Source organism: Chelonia mydas, chromosome 5 (genome assembly GCF_015237465.2).
Source record: "Chelonia mydas isolate rCheMyd1 chromosome 5, rCheMyd1.pri.v2, whole genome shotgun sequence".
Taxonomy (NCBI): domain Eukaryota; kingdom Metazoa; phylum Chordata; order Testudines; family Cheloniidae; genus Chelonia; species Chelonia mydas.
Window position 1 is genome coordinate 1688960 of NC_051245.2, and position 21239 is coordinate 1710198.

Genomic DNA, 21239 nt, shown 5'->3' on the forward strand with positions numbered 1-21239 from the left:
GCTGTGACTGGCGCGCCGGGCCGGGCAGCGATCCGCGTACCCAGGCCGGGCCCACACCCGGACGTGATCTACGCTGTGACTGGCGCGCCGGGCCGGGCAGCGATCCCCGTACCCAGGCCGGACCCACACCCGGACGTGATCTACGCTGTGACTGGCGCGCCGGGCCGGGCAGCGATCCGCGTACCCAGGCCGGACCCACACCCGGACGTGATCTACGCTGTGACTGGCGCGCCGGGCCGGGCAGCGACCCCCCGTACCCAGGCCGGGCCCACACCCGGACGTGATCTACCCTGTGACTGGCACGCCGGGCCGGGCAGTGATCCCCGTACCCAGGCCGGGCCCACACCCGGACGTGATCTACGCTGTGACTGGCGCGCCGGGCCGGGCAGCGATCCCCGTACCCAGGCCGGGCCCACACCCGGACGTGATCTACGCTGTGACTGGCGCGCCGGGCCGGGCAGCGACCCCCCGTACGCAGGCCGGGCCCACACCCGGATGTGATCTACGCTGTGACTGGCGCGCCGGGCCGGGCAGTGATCCCCGTACCCAGGCCGGGCCCACACCCGGACGTGATCTACGCTGTGACTGGCGCGCTGGGCCGGGCAGCGATCCCCGTACCCAGGCCATGCCCACACCCAGACGTGATCTACGCTGTGACTGGCGCGCCGGGCCGGGCAGCGACCCCCCGTACCCAGGCCGGGCCCACACCCGGACGTGATCTGCGCTGTGACTGGCGCGCCAGGCCGGGCAGCGATCCCCGTACCCAGGCCGGGCCCACACCCGGACGTGATCTACGCTGTGACTGGCGCGCTGGGCCGGGCAGTGATCCCCGTACCCAGGCCGGGCCCACACCCGGACGTGATCTACGCTGTGACTGGCGCGCTGGGCCGGGCAGCGATCCCCCGTACCCAGGCCAGGCCCACACCCGGACGTGATCTACGCTGTGACTGGCGCGCCAGGCCGGGCAGCGATCCCCGTACGCAGGCCGGGCCCACACCCGGATGTGATCTACGCTGTGACTGGCGCGCCGGGCCGGGCAGCGATCCCCGTACCCAGGCCGGGCCCACACCCGGACGTGATCTACGCTGTGACTGGCGCGCCGGGCCGGGCAGCGATCCCCGTACCCAGGCCGGGCCCACACCCGGACGTGATCTACGCTGTGACTGGCGCGCCGGGCCGGGCAGCGATCCCTGTACCCAGGCCAATGGGCTGCGAGGGTGCGCCCCCAGAACCCTGCTCCCGGCCGTCCCGGGGGTCCCATTGCCCCACAGGGCGCAGGGCCGTATTGTCCTTTCCAGACAGCCTGGTTTTCAAAGCTGCCCGTTTGTAAGAGGGCACCTACCTGCAGGGTAAACGAGCAGTTCCCTGACTAACCTGTGACAGGAACTTTGTACAAATGCAACAGCTGATGGATTTTACACAATGGGCCATAGCCAGGGCCACGTCGCCCCAACCACAGACAAGCCCCGTCTATACCATAAAGTGCCAGGGATCCCAGTGCCAGAGCAGCCGGAGGGGAGTGGGCACAGACGGGGGCCCGGGGAACAGAGCTGGACTTCGGAGGGGCACACACCACAAGCCGTAGAACTTAGAGGTGGGTGTGACCCATCAGGCCCCTCTAGCCAATGCCCGGTTGATCCTTCTCGCGCTGGCCCAAGCTCACTGCAGCCACCACGCAGGCTGGCACGCGATGCCAACGCAAAGGGGAAGTTAATAGGCATTAAAGGCTCAGGCCCCACCCTCGCTTCCCTGCTGCCCCACGAGCTATTTACTGTCGAAACGCTGGGGCTGGGGTTTGCTCACTCAACCCTCCCTCTCTCTATCACAGCGAACTGAAGCTTATGAAAAGGGGGCCGTAGCGGCAGGAGCCAGGCGGGACGGTGCGAGCGCCCCAGGCCAATGCCCATGCCGGGCTGCCTCCAGAGGAGACGCTGCCAGTCATGCCACGCAGGGAGATGGTTTTGTAGTGTGACCGCCCCACCCCTTCTCACTGCGATTGGGTAGGACTTGAATGTGGGGCTCCGGAGGCGAACGGCTAAGCCACTGAATTGTTCTTGGTAACCAAGGCTCTGGCCTGCACAGAGCTGACAATCTGGGGAGCAGAAGGTCCTGGGACCCTCCTGGGATTAAGCCAATGGTGATGAGGGCACCCATCAGAGGGACAGGGGGCAAACCGACCCCTGGGCAACACGAGACGTTAATGTCAGTTTGCAAGCACCATGGCAGGCTGCGCAAATCCCGTCACACAGGAGGTTTGAAACAAGACCCAGCAAGGGCCAGAAATACCTGGCAGGCAAGGAGCCTGCTCTGGCCTGGGGGTGGGGGCGTTACATGTCCTCACACAGGAGCTCTTTTCCTCCCCGGATTCGAATGATGGCACAGCCCTAAATCACCCCTCCCCACAGAGCCTCTCTCTGCTGCTCCCTCTGGGGCCAAAGGGGGGCATTTGCTGGTCTATTTTAAGCTCGTATTTGGTTCCTTACCATCCGCTCTGGCTCTAACATCGCGTTGTCCGTGCCCACTGGCAGGGCTGCCTGAGAAGCTGGCACCAGCCTCCATCAGCAGAGAGAGAGAGGCCTGCTCGGCTGCCTCAGGCCCGTTGGCGCCTGAGTCTTTGCTGGAACACGCCCTCGGGCCGTCCCCGAGCCTGTGCTCCACACGGGAGCCCTCGCAGCTCCGGTTCAGGCAATGACCAAAGGGCATGGGCGGGAGACTCTGGCAGCGTCGAGCTCTGTCCTCGAGAAGCCCTGGGCAGTCCCGCTGGAACTCGGGGATGGGCGAGAACTCCAAGGAAGAGTCACCGCTGGTTCTGAGCGGTGGGGAGGAGCCGTTCTTTTTCCTGCCTTTCGCCAGCTCGGCAAAGGAAGTCACCCGCTTCGGGGGCAAGCTCTGGATCGTTAGAGCTGGGCTCTCGCTCAGCTTGACCGGACAACTCATCATGCGCTCCAGGGAGCCCAGCCTGCTCGTGGGGCTCCGGTCCAGGTTCCGATCGTAGCTCCTGGAGCGTGGCCGGCCAGCGTTTAGGTTAGGCGGGGATATGTTGACATACACTTGCCCCTCAATCATGTTTTTCACAGCTTCGCCCTTGGTCTCCGCCATGAAGCATTCCCCATCGCTCTCCTCCGGCTTAGCATCAGGCCTTCTAAACAAGTAGTACTCTGAGGGCTGGACAGGACTCCCTTTGGTGTGATCTTCAGAGCAGCTGGTTATGGAAGAGCCCGCAGGGCTAGGTGACGACTGGGAAGACAAGTCACATGTGACTAGTTTATAATAGTTCTGGGTGGCCACCACGAGCCGGGCTTGGCTCTGGAAGCAAGCGGTGAGGTCTGAGCTCTCTGAAGTGCACGGCTCGCAGTGCAGGTGGTAGGAGTTGCAGTTGGCATCTAAGACGGGCGAAGACGGGTGGTGGCACCCACACACTTTTCCCGAGCTCTCCGGGTTGTGTGATTCACAAGACATCTTGGATTCCGTGGGTGACGAATGCAGATCCAGGTAAAAGGCTCCAGCGTCCGAGTGGCTGCAGAAGGAAGAGTCACAGGACAAGTTGGCAGAGTTCAAGTTGGAGCGAGAATGGCCGTTCATTTTGTTGTAGAGGGCACTGAAGTTCACCAGAACCCCGTCCGAGCTGTTGCAGGAAGAGTCGCTGATGTACCCCATCTGCTGGTCCCCGGTCTCAGACTGGCTGGACGTGCTGTAGCACCGGCAGGGCAGCAGCTCCGTGCTGGAACAGCTGCAGGTCCGGCTGTGCGGGGCGGCCAGGTTCCTCCCTGACTCGTCAGAGCCATTGTTCCAGTCCTGGTCGCCGCCCTCGAAGGAGAAGCTCCCGCGCTGGCAGCTGCATTCGTCCAGCTCCATGCGCTCCGAGGCCAGCAGGCAGTAGTCAGCGTTGTTCCTCTTCTGGACATCGGCGCTTGTGCGTTTGTCCTCTTGCCCGTCCACCACGCCGGACCTGCTGGCCATGCTCCAGGGCTTCACCACGTGGCCGGCGTCATGGAGGTGGAAGGGCGGCAGCTCATGCAGCTGGAAGGCCGGCTTGCCGGCCACCATGGAGCTGTGTAGGCGGAAGGACTTCTGGCCCGTGCTGTCGCTGAGGAGACCATGCCCCTCACTGTCGCCCAGGAGGAAGGGATTGTGCCGTGTCGTGATGCCGGGGATGACCGAGTCTCGCGCTTTGCTCTCTTTGTCTTCTGCAGCCTCTGCCGGCGCGTCCGAGGCCTGCAGCAAGCTGCTGTACACCAGGGAGTCTGCCTGCAAGAGGTCCCGCTCCGGCAGAGAGGCGGTCCGCGTGATGCCCAGGTCTGGCTGGCAGAAGGGATTGGTCCTCTTGCTTCCACTGCAGCACTGTCGGTCGGGGACCTGGCAATGAACCAGGGGAATGTGATGGACAATCAGTGTTTCTCCTGCCAGCTTGGGTGGACTATCCATTCTTGAGAGTGCTCTTCAGGAACTCAGCCAGGCTGGCGCTACATGGAAGGTTGGTGGGCTGCGGGCAGGGCTGGGAGAACACATCACAGGAGAGGAGTCAGAGACCTGAAGGGAGGCAGAATACAGAGGGGGTCAGGAGCAATCGGTTAGCTATCCGTGCTGGTAGCTGCCCCGTCCCGATGCACACGTGGCCCAGGTACCGTGCAGCCCTTGGGCCAAACACAGCCCATGCAGTCCCGTGAGGCTGCCCGTCTTCAATTCCAAGCGCGCCCGTCCCACAATGCAATTCTCCATTTACTCGCCTTTCTGGGAGCCCCTCCCCCTGCCTCTCGGCTCCGGGGACGTCACCCCAACCCTGACAAAGCTGCCAGGCCTCCGCGTGGAGCATGCAGACGGCCGGCCAGGTAGCCCTCAGAACAAGACCTCCCCTCCCCCTGCCCAAAGCTCGGGTGAAAGGAAGCAAGCCCTGATCCCAGCCAATTCCAGCTCTGGTGCTGGGCAGAGCTCAACAGCCGAGGGCTCCTCACGGACCCAGGGGGCTCCAGCTCAGGCCCCGTCAGGGAGTGCAGCTGGGGCAGCGTGGCATGCGGAGGGGGAGGTCTCAGCCCGTGTACCCTGAGCCGGTCCCACAGCTGAGGGCTTTACAGGGCGAAGCCAGCACCTTACACTCAGGTAATTTACCCTCCGTTTTCTGCACATCAGCAGCCCAAACTCCCGGATTTCGATCATGTCTCTGGATGTCCCATCAGCGTGGCCGTTCCACCCGCCACCCAGCAGGCAGCCTGCCCCTCGCCGGGACCCCATGGTGGGCACACTGGCTTCTCCATCCTGCCACCCCCACACGCCGAGCAGCCACTGCAGTATCTATGCCTCCCTCTGGCTCCCAACTGCCCAGCTTCTCCTCCCCTGGCTCACTGCAGCCTCAGAAAGGGTACGTAGGACAGCAGGGGTGCAGGGGGGGAGATGAGACCCAGGGCCCAGCAAAACTCCCCTCTGGAGCGAGACTGAAAGCCTGGGGATTGTACAGTAGAGAAGGGTCAGGTAAGGGAGCACATGTAAACATCTATAATCTAATAAGTGGTCACAGAAGGGAGACGGGGTTCTTCTGTTCTTCCTGTCTCACATAACGTATGATTAGCCTGTGTGCTACTGCGGCCAAGAGTCTAGCAAGCTTGTGAAGGGACTGGATGTTTATGGGGACAGCAAGGATATCTGGCGCTACAGCAGTAAATGATACCAAACATTCTGGCAGGGTCATTAAACCTTCTCCTTCAAGGCTTAAACCGCCCCCCATTCACAACCAGGATGAGACCTAATGAAGTGGGGGGCAGATTTTTTCACATCTGCTAGCGCAGGGTTTCTGCACCTTCCTCTGAGGCATCCGCCACTGGCCACCATCACAGACAGGAGACTGGCCTAGACGGACCCCGGGGTTGATCCAGTCTGGCAATTCCTTTGTAACTAACCTCCTCTCACCTCTGGCCTCTCTGACACCCACATCCCCCCACTGCAATGATCCTCTGGCTCACACACCGAGCACATCCCCCCCCACTAGTCACTGCAATGCTCCCCCAGCTCACAGACTGAGCACATCCCCCCGCTAGTCACTGCAATGCTCCCCCAGCTCACAGACTGAGCACATCCCCCCACTGCAGTCACTGCAATGCTCCCCCAGCTCACAGACTGAGCACATCCCCCCACTGCAGTCACTGCAATGCTCCCCCAGCTCACAGACTGAGCACATCCCCCCACTGCAGTCACTGCAATGCTCCCCAGCTCACAGACTGAGCACATCCCCCCGCTGCAGTCACTGCAATGCTCCCCAGCTCACAGACTGAGCACATCCCCCCGCTGCAGTCACTGCAATGCTCCCCCAGCTCACACACCGAGCACATCCCCCCACTGCAGTCACTGCAACGCTCCCCCAGCTCACAGACTGAGCACATCCCCCCGCTGCAGTCACTGCAATGCTCCCCAGCTCACAGACTGAGCACATCCCCCACTGCAGTCACTGCAATGCTCCCCAGCTCACAGACTGAGCACATCCCCCCACTAGTCACTGCAATGCTCCCCCAGCTCACAGACTGAGCACATCCCCCACTGCAGTCACTGCAATGCTCCCCAGCTCACAGACTGAGCACATCCCCCCACTAGTCACTGCAATGCTCCCCCAGCTCACAGACTGAGCACATCCCCCCGCTGCAGTCACTGCAATGCTCCCCCAGCTCACAGACTGAGCACATCCCCCCGCTGCAGTCACTGCAATGCTCCCCCAGCTCACAGACTGAGCACATCCCCCCCCACTAGTCACTGCAATGCTCCCCCAGCTCACAGACCGAGCACATCCCCCCGCTGCAGTCACTGCAATGCTCCCCCAGCTCACAGACTGAGCACATCCCCCCACTGCAGTCACTGCAATGCTCCCCCAGCTCACAGACTGAGCACATCCCCCCGCTGCAGTCACTGCAATGCTCCCCAGCTCACAGACTGAGCACATCCCCCCCGCTGCAGTCACTGCAATACTCCCCCAGCTCACAGACTGAGCACACACCCCCCGCTGCAGTCACTGCAATGCTCCCCCAGCTCACAGACTGAGCACATCCCCCCGCTGCAGTCACTGCAATGCTCCCCCAGCTCACAGACTGAGCACATCCCCCCACTGCAGTCACTGCAATGCTCCCCCAGCTCACAGACTGAGCACATCCCCCCACTGCAGTCACTGCAATGCTCCCCCAGCTCACAGACTGGGCACATCCCCCCCCCACTAGTCACTGCAATGCTCCCCCAGCTCACAGACTGAGCCCATCCCCCCACTGCAGTCACTGCAATGCTCCCCCAGCTCACAGACTGAGCACATCCCCCCGCTGCAGTCACTGCAATGCTCCCCCAGCTCACAGACTGAGCACATCCCCCCGCTGCAGTCACTGCAATGCTCCCCCAGCTCACAGACTGAGCACATCCCCCCGCTGCAGTCACTGCAATGCTCCCCCAGCTCACAGACTGAGCACATCCCCCCCACTAGTCACTGCAATGCTCCCCCAGCTCACAGACTGAGCACATCCCCCCGCTGCAGTCACTGCAATGCTCCCCCGGCTCACAGACTGAGCACATCCCCCCGCTGCAGTCACTGCAATGCTCCCCCAGCTCACAGACTGAGCACATCCCCCCGCTGCAGTCACTGCAATGCTCCCCCAGCTCACAGACTGAGCACATCCCCCCACTGCAGTCACTGCAATGCTCCCCCAGCTCACAGACTGAGCACATCCCCCCGCTAGTCACTGCAATGCTCCCCCAGCTCACAGACTGAGCACATCCCCCACTGCAGTCACTGCAATGCTCCCCCGGCTCACAGACTGAGCACATCCCCCCGCTGCAGTCACTGCAATGCTCCCCCAGCTCACAGACTGAGCACATCCCCCCACTGCAGTCACTGCAATGCTCCCCCAGCTCACAGACTGAGCACATCCCCCCACTGCAGTCACTGCAATGCTCCCCAGCTCACAGACTGAGCACATCCCCCCGCTGCAGTCACTGCAATGCTCCCCAGCTCACAGACTGAGCACATCCCCCACTAGTCACTGCAATGCTCCCCCAGCTCACAGACTGAGCATATCCCCCCACTAGTCACTGCAATGCTCCCCCAGCTCACAGACTGAGCACATCCCCCACTGCAGTCACTGCAATGCTCCCCAGCTCACAGACTGAGCACATCCCCCCACTAGTCACTGCAATGCTCCCCCAGCTCACAGACTGAGCACATCCCCCACTGCAGTCACTGCAATGCTCCCCAGCTCACAGACTGAGCACATCCCCCCACTAGTCACTGCAATGCTCCCCCAGCTCACAGACTGAGCACATCCCCCCGCTGCAGTCACTGCAATGCTCCCCCAGCTCACAGACTGAGCACATCCCCCCGCTGCAGTCACTGCAATGCTCCCCCAGCTCACAGACTGAGCACATCCCCCCCCACTAGTCACTGCAATGCTCCCCCAGCTCACAGACCGAGCACATCCCCCCGCTGCAGTCACTGCAATGCTCCCCCAGCTCACAGACTGAGCACATCCCCCCCCACTAGTCACTGCAATGCTCCCCCAGCTCACAGACTGAGCACATCCCCCCACTAGTCACTGCAATGCTCCCCCAGCTCACAGACTGAGCACATCCCCCCGCTGCAGTCACTGCAATGCTCCCCCAGCTCACAGACTGAGCACATCCCCCCCCACTAGTCACTGCAATGCTCCCCCGGCTCACAGACTGAGCACATCCCCCCGCTGCAGTCACTGCAATGCTCCCCCAGCTCACAGACTGAGCACATCCCCCCACTGCAGTCACTGCAATGCTCCCCCAGCTCACAGACTGAGCACATCCCCCCGCTGCAGTCACTGCAATGCTCCCCAGCTCACAGACTGAGCACATCCCCCTGTGACGATGTGACGCAGCAGGGAGGGGGGAGTGTTGACCTGGGAATGTGCCCTGGGGACGGGAGACCTGAGAGCCTGTCACCTGAGCCAGGAGGGGGAGGGGGAGGTAACACCTCTGCCCAGGAATGTGGACGGAGGCTGCAGCAGGGAACCTGCTCGGTGGGTTTAGTTTCAGTTTGGGGCTGGGTGGAGGAACACAGGGAACCCCAGGGCTGGGGTCTAAGCTCCCTGCTCCCCCAGAAGGACTTGACTGAGGGGTCCTGGGTGTACCCACAAGCTCTGTTTTGGACTGTGTTCCTGTTGTCCAATAAACCTTCTGTTTTACTGGCTGGCTGAGAGTCTCAGTGAATCCCAGGAAGAGGGGTGCAGGGCCTGGACTCCCCCACACTCCGTGACAACTGGTGGCAGCGGTGGGATCTACTGCACCCCGTGAACGGCGCTTCCTGCAGTAAGTGACGGGGGAACAGTAAAACGAAGGGGGATTGACGGGGACCAGGTGTGCTGAAGATTCAGAGAGAGACTGTTCCAGGGGGCAGTTAACCCCTGGGAGTGTGTGACCAGAGAGAAGGACTTTTGCACTAACAGGGTCCCCCGGGGGATTGCAGCAAGCGGTCCCAGGGGCGGAGGAGTCTGCAGCTCGACCCTGGCAAAGAGGTGGTGACCTCAAGAAGGACTGGCACACTAGGGGCTTTTCCTGGAAACCGTGGACAGCTGCCCGGCCTGCGAGTGGCCAGCAGGGAGATGTACGCTAAACGCCTGAAGAGCGACTTGGTGGAGCTGTGCAGGCAGAGGGGGCTGCGCATTGGGAGGTCCACCAAGGAACAGCTGATTGCCCAGTTGGAGGAGAGGGATCGCTTGGATGACCCGATCCCTGTCCCTGAGGGAAGCCGCCCGGCGGACGCAGCGTGGGCCCTGGGGCCTGACCAGGCTGGGAGGGGTCAGACTGCTGCCCAGGACATCCCGAGACCCTTCCTACCTAGGCCTGGGGGAGGGGTTGGGGGAAGCCCAGCGAATACCGACGGCACCCTGACCCCAGCAGCCAGCAGGGGATCCTCCCGGCGGAGCTCCCCATCCCTGGAGCGGATGCGGCTGGAATGGGAGAGAGAGATGAAAATGAGGGAGCTGGAGGATCATGAAAAACAACGTCAACATGAGGAGAAACAACGTCAACATGAGCAGGAGGAGAAGGAGCGGGAACGTCAGGAGAAGGAGAGGGAGCGTCAGGAGAAGGAGAAACAAAGACAGCATGAACTGGAGCTGGCCAGGCTGAGGAGCAGTGGGGCCCCGGCTGCGGTGAGTGAGGGGGGACCCAAGACTGCAAGGAGCTTTGATCAGTGCTTCCTGGCCCAGCGGAAGGAGGGGGAGGACATCGATAGCTTCCTGACGGCCTTTGAGAATGCCTGCGAGATGCACAGGATTGACCCTGCAGACAGGCTCCAGTTCCTCACCCCCTTACTGGACCCCAAAGCCGTGGAGGTCTACAGCCGGATGACAGGGCCGGAGGCAGGGGACTACGAACTGTTCAAACAGGCCCTGCTCCGTGAGTTTGGGCTGACCCCCGAGATGTACCGGAGAAGGTTCCGGGGTCAGCGTAAAACGCCTGAGGCCACCTACCTACAACTGGTCAACAGGATGCAGGGATATGCCCGCAAGTGGACAGCGGGGGCCCAAACTAAAGAGGACCTGCTTGACCTGTTCGTACTGGAGCACCTGTATGAGCAGTGCCCTTCCGACCTGAGGCTGTGGCTGGTGGACAAAAAGCTCGCGAACCCCCAGCACGCAGGGCAGCTGGCCGACGAGTTTGTGAACAGTCGGTCAGGGGGTAGCTGGGAGGAGTCCCAAAACAACAGGCCCCCCCCCGATGCAGAGAGAGAGTCACCATGGGGCCTCCCAGCGGGGAAATAGGGAGAACTCCCTCCCAAGGGGAACGCCTGGCATCGGGGCCCTCCGACCCGCTCGAGGGGACCAACGTGACCTGAGCTGCTATCACTGTGGCCAGAGAGGCCACATACGGACCCAGTGCCCCGGGCTCAGGGACAAACTGAGCAGACCCAACCTACCCAGGGTTAACTGGGTAGGGACTCAGCTGGACGAGGGGCAGACGACCCAGGAAAGGGGGGCTACCAGTTGACCACCTGCTCAGGAGGAAAGAGCACCCCGGCCAGCCCCGCCAGAGGGCTGGAGGCTCTGGACTCAGGGTGCTCAGTTTACAGGGTGGGCGCGGGGCTGTCCCTCCGGAGAGAGTGCCTTGTTCCCCTGGAGGTGGATGGGAGGAAGGTCAATGGATACTGGGATACGGGCGCGGAGGGGACGCTGGCCCGGCCCGAGGTGGTGGCCCCAGATCGGGTGGTGCCCAACACCTACCTGACCCTGATGGGGGTGGGCGGGACCCCATTTAAGGTGCCCGTGGCAAGGGTACACCTGAAATGGGGGGCCAAGGAGGGCCCCAAGGATGTGGGGGTACACCACCATTTGCCCACTGAAGTTTTGATGGGGGGAGACCTAAAGGACTGGCCAAGCGACCCCCAGACCGCCCTGGTTGTGATCCGTAGCCAGAGCCGGCGAGGGGCACTGCGACCTGACCCTGGGGAGGGTACCACACCGGAGGCGCGAGACCCTACTCGGGTGGGGAGGGAGCGCCGAGGGGCACGGCTCAGAGAGGCGGAGGCCTCAGACCTGGCCACGGAGGGGGAACCGGGCCCCATCCCTTCCCCAGCCGCTGAGTTCCAGGCCGAGTTGAGGAAAGATCCCTCCTTGCGGAAGCTCAGGGACCTGGCCGACCTCAGGGTGGGACGGACCATGAGGAGAGGCTGCCAGGAGAGGTTCCTGTGGGAGAAGGGGTTCCTGTACCGAGAATGGGCTCCCCCAGGGGAAGGGGAGTCCTGTGGGATCAGGAGGCAGCTGGTGGTCCCCCAGAAGTACCGCCGCAAGCTCCTGTCCCTGGCCCATGACATCCCCCTCGCAGGGCACCAGGGAATCCGGCGCACCCGGCAGAGGTTGCTACAGAACTTTTACTGGCCCGGGGTCTTTACCACGGTCCGGCAGTATTGCCGATCCTGTGACCCCTGTCAGAGGGTGGGGAAGGCCCGGGACAAGGGGAAAGCGGCGTTGAGACCTTTGCCGATCATAGAGGAGCCTTTCCAGAAGGTGGCCATGGACATCGTGGGGCCTCTCAGCAAGACGACCCGGTCGGGGAAGAAATACATTCTGGTGGTGGTAGATTTCGCCACCCGCTACCCTGAGGCAGTGCCCTTAGCTTCCATGGAAGCAGACACCGTGGCAGATGCGCTCCTGACCATTTTCAGCCGAGTGGGGTTCCCCAGGGAAGTCTTGACAGACCAAGGCTCCAACTTCATGTCGGCCCTGCTCCGGTGCTTGTGGGAGAAATGTGGGGTCCGGCACGACTGGGCCTCAGCGTATCACCCCCAGTCCAATGGGCTGGTGGAGAGGTTTAACGGGACGCTAAAGATGATGCTGAAAACCTTTATGAACCAGCACCCGCAGGATTGGGACAAGTACTTACCTCACCTGCTGTTCGCGTACAGGGAGGTGCCCCAGGAGTCTACCGGATTTTCGCCTTTCGAACTGTTATATGGAAGGAGGGTGAGGGGCCCCCTGGACCTGATGAGAGACGAGTGGGAGGGGAAGGCCACTCCCGATGGAGAGTCAGTGGTGGAGTATGTCCTGACCTTCCGAGAGAGACTGGCTGAACTCATTGGCCTGGCCAGGGAGAATCTGGCCAGAGCCCAGAGGAAGCAGAAGGTCTGGTATGACCGCACGGCGCGGGCCCGGGCCTACGCCACTGGGGATCAGGTGATGGTTCTCATCCCCGTGACAAAGAACAAACTACAGGCCGCCTGGGAGGGCCCGTTCAAGGTCGTCAAGCAACTCAATGAGGTAAACTATGTGGTGGAGCTGTCGAACCGGGCCCACCACCGCCGGGTGTACCATGTGAATATGATGAAGCCATATTATGCCAGGGGGAATGTGGTGTTAGCCGTGTGTGGACAGTGGGAGGAGCAAGGAGATGACCCTTTAGTAGATCTATTCCCTGGGACCAGAGCTGGTTCCCCCCTGGAAACAATTCCCCTCTCGGATCAGCTCACCCCTGCCCAGCAAGCTGAGGTCAGGGGGTGCTGCATCCGTACCGATAGCTGTTTTCCAACCAGCCTGGACGCACTAATCTGACTGTCCACCAGGTGCAGACAGGGTCGCACCCGCCGATAAGATGCTCCCCTTTCCGAGTCACAGGGAAAACTGCTCAGGACCTGGAAAGAGAGGTCCGGGACATGCTGGCTTTGGGGGTGATCCAGCCATCGGCCAGCCCTTGGGCCTCGCCGGTGGTGCTGGTCCCCAAAAAGGATGGGTCGGTCCGATTCTGTGTGGACTATCGGAAGCTCAATGCCATCACTGTATCTGATGCCTACCCCATGCCCAGGCCGGACGAGCTCCTAGACAAGCTGGGAGGAGCTCGGTACCTTACCACCATGGACCTTACAAAGGGCTACTGGCAAGTGCCGCTGGATACAGATGCCCGGCTGAAATCGGCCTTTATCACCCCTCTGGGGCTCTATGAGTTCCTGACCCTGCCTTTCGGCCTCAAGGGAGCGCCGGCCACCTTCCAGCGCCTGGTGGACCAGCTCCTGAGGGGGATGGAGAGTTTTGCCGTGGCGTATATTGACGACATCTGTGTCTTTAGCCAGACCTGGGAGGACCACGTGTCCCAGGTTAGACAAGTGCTGGACCGACTCCAGGGGGCTGGGCTGACTGTCAAAGCGGAGAAGTGCAAGGTGGGGATGGCTGAAGTATCTTACCTGGGCCATCGGGTGGGGAGCGGCCGCCTAAAGCCGGAACCGGCCAAGGTGGAGGTGATCAGAGACTGGCCCGCTCCCCACACCAAAAAGCAGGTCCAAGCCTTTATTGGGATGGCAGGATACTACCGAAGATTTGTGCCCCACTTTAGCGCCATAGCCACCCCCATCACTGAGCTGTGCAAGAAGGGGAAGCCAGACAAGGTGGTCTGGACCGAGCAGTGCCAGGAGGCTTTCCGGGCGCTGAAGGAGGCTCTGGTCAGTGGCCCAGTTCTGGCAAACCCAGACTTTGACAAGCCCTTTGTGGTGTTCACCGACGCCTCCGACACGGGACTGGGGGCGGTGTTAATGCAGGAAGACGAAAAGGGGGAGAGACACCCCATCGTGTACCTGAGCAAGAAGTTGCTACCCCGGGAGCAACACTACGCGGCCATCGAGAAGGAGTGCCTGGCCATGGTGTGGGCCCTCAAGAAACTAGAGCCCTATCTCTTCGGGCGACACTTCACCGTCTACACCGACCACTCTCCCCTGACCTGGCTGCACCAGATGAAAGGAGCCAACGCCAAACTCCTGAGGTGGAGCCTGCTCCTGCAGGATTACGACATGGACGTGGTCCACGTGAAGGGAAGTGCCAACCTGATAGCGGATGCGCTGTCCCGGAGAGGGGGCCCCGAACTTCCCCAGGTCACTGGTCACAGTGACCCCGCTCAGTTCAGTCTCGAAGGGGGGAGAGATGTGACGATGTGAGGCAGCAGGGAGGGGGGAGTGTTGACCTGGGAATGTGCCCTGGGGACGGGAGACCTGAGAGCCTGTCACCTGAGCCAGGAGGGGGAGGGGAGGTGACACCTCTGCCCGGGAATGTGGACGGAGGCTGCAGCAGGGAACCTGCTCGGTGGGTTTAGTTTCAGGTTGGGGCTGGGTGGAGGAACGCAGGGAACCCCAGGGCTGGGGTCTAAGCTCCCTGCTCCCCCAGAAGGACTTGACTGAGGGGTCCTGGGTGTACCCACAAGCTCTGTTTTGGACTGTGTTCCTGTTGTCCAATAAACCTTCTGTTTTACTGGCTGGCTGAGAGTCTCAGTGAACCCCAGGAAGAGGGGTGCAGGGCCCGGCGCCCCCACACTCCGTGACACCCCCCACTGCAGTCACTGCAATGCTCCCCCAGCTCACAGACTGAGCACATCCCCCCCCCCACTAGTCACTGCAATGCTCCCCAGCTCACAGACTGAGCACATCCCCCCGCTGCAGTCACTGCAATGCTCCCCCAGCTCACAGACTGAGCACATCCCCCCGCTGCAGTCACTGCAATGCTCCCCCAGCTCACAGACTGAGCACATCCCCCCCCACTAGTCACTGCAATGCTCCCCCGGCTCACAGACTGAGCACATCCCCCCGCTGCAGTCACTGCAATGCTCCCCCAGCTCACAGACTGAGCACATCCCCCCGCTGCAGTCACTGCAATGCTCCCCCAGCTCACAGACTGAGCACATCCCCCCGCTGCAGTCACTGCAATGCTCCCCCAGCTCACACACCGAGCACATCCCCCCCCACTAGTCACTGCAATGCTCCCCCAGCTCACAGACTGAGCAATTCCCCCCCCTGCAGTCACTGCAATGCTCCCCAGCTCACAGACTGAGCACATCCCCCCATTAGTCACTGCAATGCTCCCCAGCTCACAGACTGAGCACATCCCCCCACTGCAGTCACTGCAATGCTCCCCCAGCTCACAGACTGAGCACATCCCCCCGCTGCAGTCACTGCAATGCTCCCCCAGCTCACAGACTGAGCACATCCCCCCCACTAGTCACTGCAATGCTCCCCAGCTCACAGACTGAGCACATCCCCCCCCCACTAGTCACTGCAATGCTCCCCCAGCTCACAGACTGAGCACATCCCCCCCCACTAGTCACTGCAATGCTCCCCCAGCTCACAGACTGAGCACATCCCCCCGCTGCAGTCACTGCAATGCTCCCCCAGCTCACAGACTGAGCACATCCCCCCGCTAGTCACTGCAATGCTCCCCCAGCTCACAGACTGAGCACATCCCCCCATTGCAGTCACTGCAACAATCCTCCGACTCACAGACTGAGCACATCCCCCCGCTGCAGTCACTGCAATGCTCCCCCAGCTCACAGACTGAGCACATCCCCCCACTGCAGTCACTGCAATGCTCCCGCAGCTCACAGACTGAGCACATCCCCCCACTAGTCACTGCAATGCTCCCCCAGCTCACAGACTGAGCACATCCCCCCGCTGCAGTCACTGCAACAATCCTCCGACTCACAGACTGAGCACATCCCCCCGCTGCAGTCACTGCAATGCTCCCCCAGCTCACAGACTGAGCACATCCCCCCACTGCAGTCACTGCAACGCTCCCCCAGCTCACAGACTGAGCACATCCCCCCGCTGCAGTCACTGCAATGCTCCCCCAGCTCACAGACTGGGCACATCCCCCCCCCCCACTAGTCACTGCAATGCTCCCCCAGCTCACAGACTGAGCACATCCCCCCGCTGCAGTCACTGCAATGCTCCCCCAGCTCACAGACTGAGCACATCCCCCCATTGCAGTCACTGCAATGCTCCCCCAGCTCACAGACTGAGCACATCCCCCCATTGCAGTCACTGCAACAATCCTCCGACTCACAGACTGAGCACACTGTGACGACGTGGGGATTTTCCCTGGTTATGTTGTATGTGTGTCTTACTGTTGAGCGTATGTGAGTTTTATTGTTTTGCATTAATAATGTGTGCCTCAGTTTCCCTGTGTGCTGCACCAATGCCTCAGTGGTGGGAATAGGGGTGTGAGACTTTGGCTGAGACTTCTGGGGCAGGTGAGGCTGTTCCAGCTGCCTGCATGTAGGCTATGACCGGTGCCCTTCGTAACCTGAGATCCAGGAGGGGGATGCAACCAGGTGATGACCGGGTGACTCTTTGCCCGGGAAGCGAGACAAAGACCAGGAGGAGAAGCAACAGGGGTGTCTGAGGTTGGGTCGCTGGAAGCTGGCAGTCTGCTTGGGGGACTGGAAGAGGGGGAGTCCAGGCCGCCTGGCCCAGGACTCCCCAAGATGGACTTGGCTGAAAGTCACTGATTTCTGTGCTAACAAATTCTGCCCTACGCTGTGTTCCTGTCGACTAATAAACCTTCTGTTTTACTGGCTGGCTGAGAGTCCCGTCTGACTGCGGAGTTGGGGGGCAGGACCCTCTGGCTTCCCCAGGACCCCGCCTGGGCGGACTCGCTGGGGGAAGCGCACGGAGGGGCAGAGGATGCTGAATGCTCCGAGGTCAGACCCGGGAAGGTGGAAGCCGGGTGAGCTGTGTGTCCTGCAGACAGGCTGCTCCCTGAGAGGAGGCTCCCCCAGAGTCCTGCCTGGCTTCGCAGGGAGCAGTTCGAGAGCATCGCCTGGGGACGCCGTGACATCCCCACTGCAACGATCCCCCAGCTCACACACCAAGCACATCCCCCCACTATAGTCACTGCTATGAGTCCCCGGCTCACAGACTGAGCCCATCCCCCCACTGCACCAATCCCCTGAGCAGTCACTGCAATGAGCCCCCAAGTACATCCCCCCACTGCAATGAGCCCCCAGCTCACAGACTGAGCATATCCCGCCATTGCACTCACTACAACGATCCTGTGGCTCATAGGCGCAGACTCTGTGGGTGCTCCGGGGTTGGAGCACCCATGGGGAAAAATTAGTGGGTGCTCCGCACCCACCGGCAGCCAAGCTCCCCCCCTCACCTCCTTCTCCCCCCCACAGCGTGCCAGGTCCCCGCCCCTCCTCCCGCCGCCTAACAGCTGTTTGGCAGTGCTTAGGACTGAGGGAGGGGGAGGAGGGGGATGCGGGCGCTCAGGGGAGGAGGTGGAGAAAGGCAGGGCAGCGGCGGGGACTTGGGGGAAGGGGTGCAATGGGGCAGGGGGCATTGAGCACCCACTGGGCAGAGGGGAAGTCGGCGCCTATGCTCTGGCTCACAGACCAAGCACATCCCCCCACTGCACCGATTCCCTGGCTCACAGACTGAGCGTATCACCCACTGGCTCCCCTTTACCTGGGCATCAAAATTAACTGTCTCCTCCTGGCCTGCCGAGCCCTGTAGCTCTGCCCGTCCTTCCGGACCCATCCCTTATCTTGTGCCCCTGCCCCCTCCAGCCCATCCTGGTGAGTCTCTGTCTCCCTTCAGGCAGGTCCCTATCGCTCGGCAGGTCCTCAAGGCCACTAGCCTCGGCCCGTTTCAATCCCTCCTTCAGCCCCATTTCTTCTGGGATGCCCAGCAGAAGAGATTCCATTTAAGACCATTTTTCAGGAGATACTTTATACTAAATCCCCCCCCCCCAACTCCTCTGGGCCCCCCAAGCCCTGAGCCACCCACCCCTGGGCTTGGTCCTGGGGGCTTGGCGTGTCGAGCCCTCCGCCCCCCCCATTTGCCCAGTGCGGGGTTGATACACCCCGTCACAGGATCACCCCATTTGTGTGCCGTCACCTTCTCCTTTCCCTTCCCCCGCTTTGTCTTTCACTGTAAGGCAGAACCCCCCCCCTCCACCCCCCCATCCCCCCGGGCCCAGCCCATGGCAGGTGCCACAGCAGCAGTGACCATGTCAGTCTGGGAACAGGGACCATGACCAGGGCACCCCCACGGCCTCCTGGCGCCAAGCGTCCCCATAGCCTCCTTTGAAGAGGTTGCTCTGAAGATGCTCCCAGGCCCAGTAGGACGTTGCTAGCAAACCTGGCAGAGCTGCCTGGGCTTCTCCTTTGCACGGCTCCTGTTGTGCGAGGGTGCAGTTTGCACGTCTGCCAGAGAAACACGGGAGACAGACTACTTGCAGCCTTCTCCCAGCGGTCTCCCAGCAGCACACGGCTCTGCCCTGGTCCCAAGTGTCAGCAATGGCTCCCTTGTGATTCGGGTTCACTGACCCGCCCAGACACTGGAACCGAGGGGCTCCTGGGGGCAGCTGCCCTCCGCTGCGTCCCTCCTGCCAGCGCAGGCATCTGCCAGGGAGTCACCCGCAGGCCTGGACAGCTCCTGCCGGCAGCCAACCCGCCAGCTTCCCCAGAGACATGCAGGAGCGCCTGCGTGCCCCTGCCCAGCCCGCAGTGGCGACATAGGACACGGGTTCTTCCTGCTGCAGCTGGCGTGGCAGTCAGCCAGCAGCGTCGCTAGCCCTGCAGCATTCCCCTCCCCACGCGAGGATGTCCCCAGCCACTCAGCGCTGTGCCATCCAGCCCTGTCCCCGCGCGGGGCGCTCCCCCTCACTCTCCTGCAGCTGGCGAGAAACATGGCCGCTGATTGTGGTGGGCTGTGTGTTTGGAAGGGCCGCTGGCCCCGTGGGCAGGAGGGAAGTATAGCTACCCAGGCAGGCATTGCCCTGTATGGCCACTCGGAGCCAGGCCAGGAAACAATGAGCCAAGCTGGAACTTTGCCCAAGCTGGAGCTGGCAAAACAGAGTGGGCAGTAAGCCACGTGTGATCGCTTGCCGCGGCGGCTTCGTACGTACTGCAGCACGAGAACCGCTCCTGAGCCAGACAGGGGCAAAACCAAGTCGAAGAATCAGACACACACAGGGCGCGATGCGCCTTAACCAGCAGCGTCGTTCACTGTACGAGCGCGGACTCCGGAGTCTGTTCAGTGGATGGGCACTGTTCCCTGTACCCGGCTCAACCCAAGTTTGGTTCCCTTGCATGCCAATAAAGGAAGCTCAGTGACGCCTTCGGAGCCAAGCTGAGTTCTTGGGAACCGAGCGGAGAAGGCCTCATGCCACCCCGACGGACACGGACACTTTTCACTGAGTCAATGGTTCGTTTTATCGGCATGAGTCAAACTCCCCTTTCCTCCCCCGCTGAGTCCAGGGGACACTGCCGGGAACACGCAGCTCCCTTTATCGAGCGCTCCTGTGTGGCAAGCTAAGGGGTGATGAAGCCGGGCTGCAGGAGGTCACATTACTAGCTGTGTACGCACTGCTCTGGCAGGGCGACTGGTGCCAGGGCTCCCCTTGCCCATGCCTCAGGCACGTGGCAGCTCCCGGCTGCTCTGCCGCCCCGCACACAGCAAACCCCTCCCATGGGTGCCAGCAGAGGAATGAACCGCTTTAATCCAGGTGGGAAGAGCCCCGTCTGGCACTGTGGAGGGGCCAGAATCTGTTCCCTGGGCATCTGCCTGCCAGGACCCTCCCCAGCGCCCCTCAGTGGCCACCGGTCCTGCCACTCAGGCAACAGAGACCGGGCATTACAGCGAAGAGCCACGTACCCTTCCACATGGCCCTGTGGATGTTCTGAGGGCCCGCACCCCCCTGGGCTTCAATAGCAGAGGGCTGCCTGGCACCCAGCAGGCTGGTCCAAGGACTGGTCCATGCCCTTCCCCCCACCTCCCTGAGTGCTGGCCCATGCCCCTCCCCACCTCAAAAGCACTAGCCTGCACCTCGCCCCCCCCCCCCCCGGGCTGGTCCATGCCCCTCCCCACCACAAAGGCAGAGGACAGGACACAAGCTGAAGGGCAGCCACCTGCAGCCCCGCGAGCTCTGAAGTGCAGACCCCTCGAATAGAATCCACTCCTCGTACCCTCCGCCAGCCCACCCCGCCCCCCAGACACGCTCCCAAAGCTTCTGCAAACCCGCACGGAGGGGAATGAGACTGGCTGTCTAATGGCTAATGCCTCATTGAACTGACGGCTGACATCGGAGGCGAGCACCGAGCCCCACTTTCTCTCACCAACACACGCATAGCCCAGCGGGCAGAGCGACATTTCCGCAGGAGCTCAGAGCGCTCCCAAACGGGCATCACCTCCCGGAACCCTGGATCCAGCTGTCTGGTGACACACAATCACACTAACGAACTGGTTAAGGGAGGAAGCCCTGAAGGATCCAACCTGCAAATGCCAGTGCTCAGCAGAGTTTATACCCAGATGCACGCCTCTGCCAGGGGAGCTTGAAAATCCTCAAAACGGGCAAGACCTCCGCAGAAAGCTGCAACCTCCATCAGGCCACCGCCCCAACGCCGCACTGCGCACTGCCTCGGAGGGAAGCATGTTGCCAGTATCTCGTCCACAGCACTTCCGCTAGCACCTGGACTTCCCAGCACCTACCTGCCTTGACTCTGCTAGTGTGTGAGCTCTGCCTTGGATTGTACAGCTGCAGCCACGGCTCAGCAAATGCACTCAGCCAGCGAGTATCGGCAGGCCAGCTTGAGCCCGCTTTCCTTGTGAGGACTTGCCCATGACTGCCCCAACGGACCCAGGCCAAAGCCTGAGCCAGGCAAGGGGCTCTCTCCTGGGCCCCGAGACCAGCAGGCGCCAAGGAGTGAACTCCAGAACTGAGGGCTTCTCATGGACCTTTCAATCCAGGAGCTGGTTCGTAGAATCATAGAATATCAGGGTTGGAAGGGACCTCAGGAGGGCATCTAGTCCAACCCCCTGCTCAAAGCAGGACCAATCCCCAATCAAATCATCCCAGCCAGGGCTTTGTCAAGCCTGACCTTAAAAACTTCCAAGGAAGGAGATTCCACCACCTCCCTAGGTAACGCATTCCAGTGTTTCACCACCCTCCTAGTGAAAAAGTTTTTCCTAATATCCAACCTAGACCTCCCCCACTGCAACT

General features: G+C 61.7%; 1 protein-coding gene across 3 annotated transcripts in view; it reads right to left on the reverse strand.

The window, feature by feature from the left end:
- Positions 1-21239, reverse strand: part of RUSC2 (RUN and SH3 domain containing 2) — a 79137-nt gene that overhangs the window by 30642 nt on the left and 27256 nt on the right. For all 3 annotated transcript variants that reach the window (XM_037902766.2, XM_043547283.1, XM_037902767.2), the window contains exon 2: positions 2484-4530. In XM_037902766.2, coding sequence (XP_037758694.1) covers positions 2484-4425 — 1942 coding nt within the window. In that variant the 5' untranslated portion in view covers positions 4426-4530. The remainder of the gene's footprint in view (positions 1-2483; positions 4531-21239) is intronic.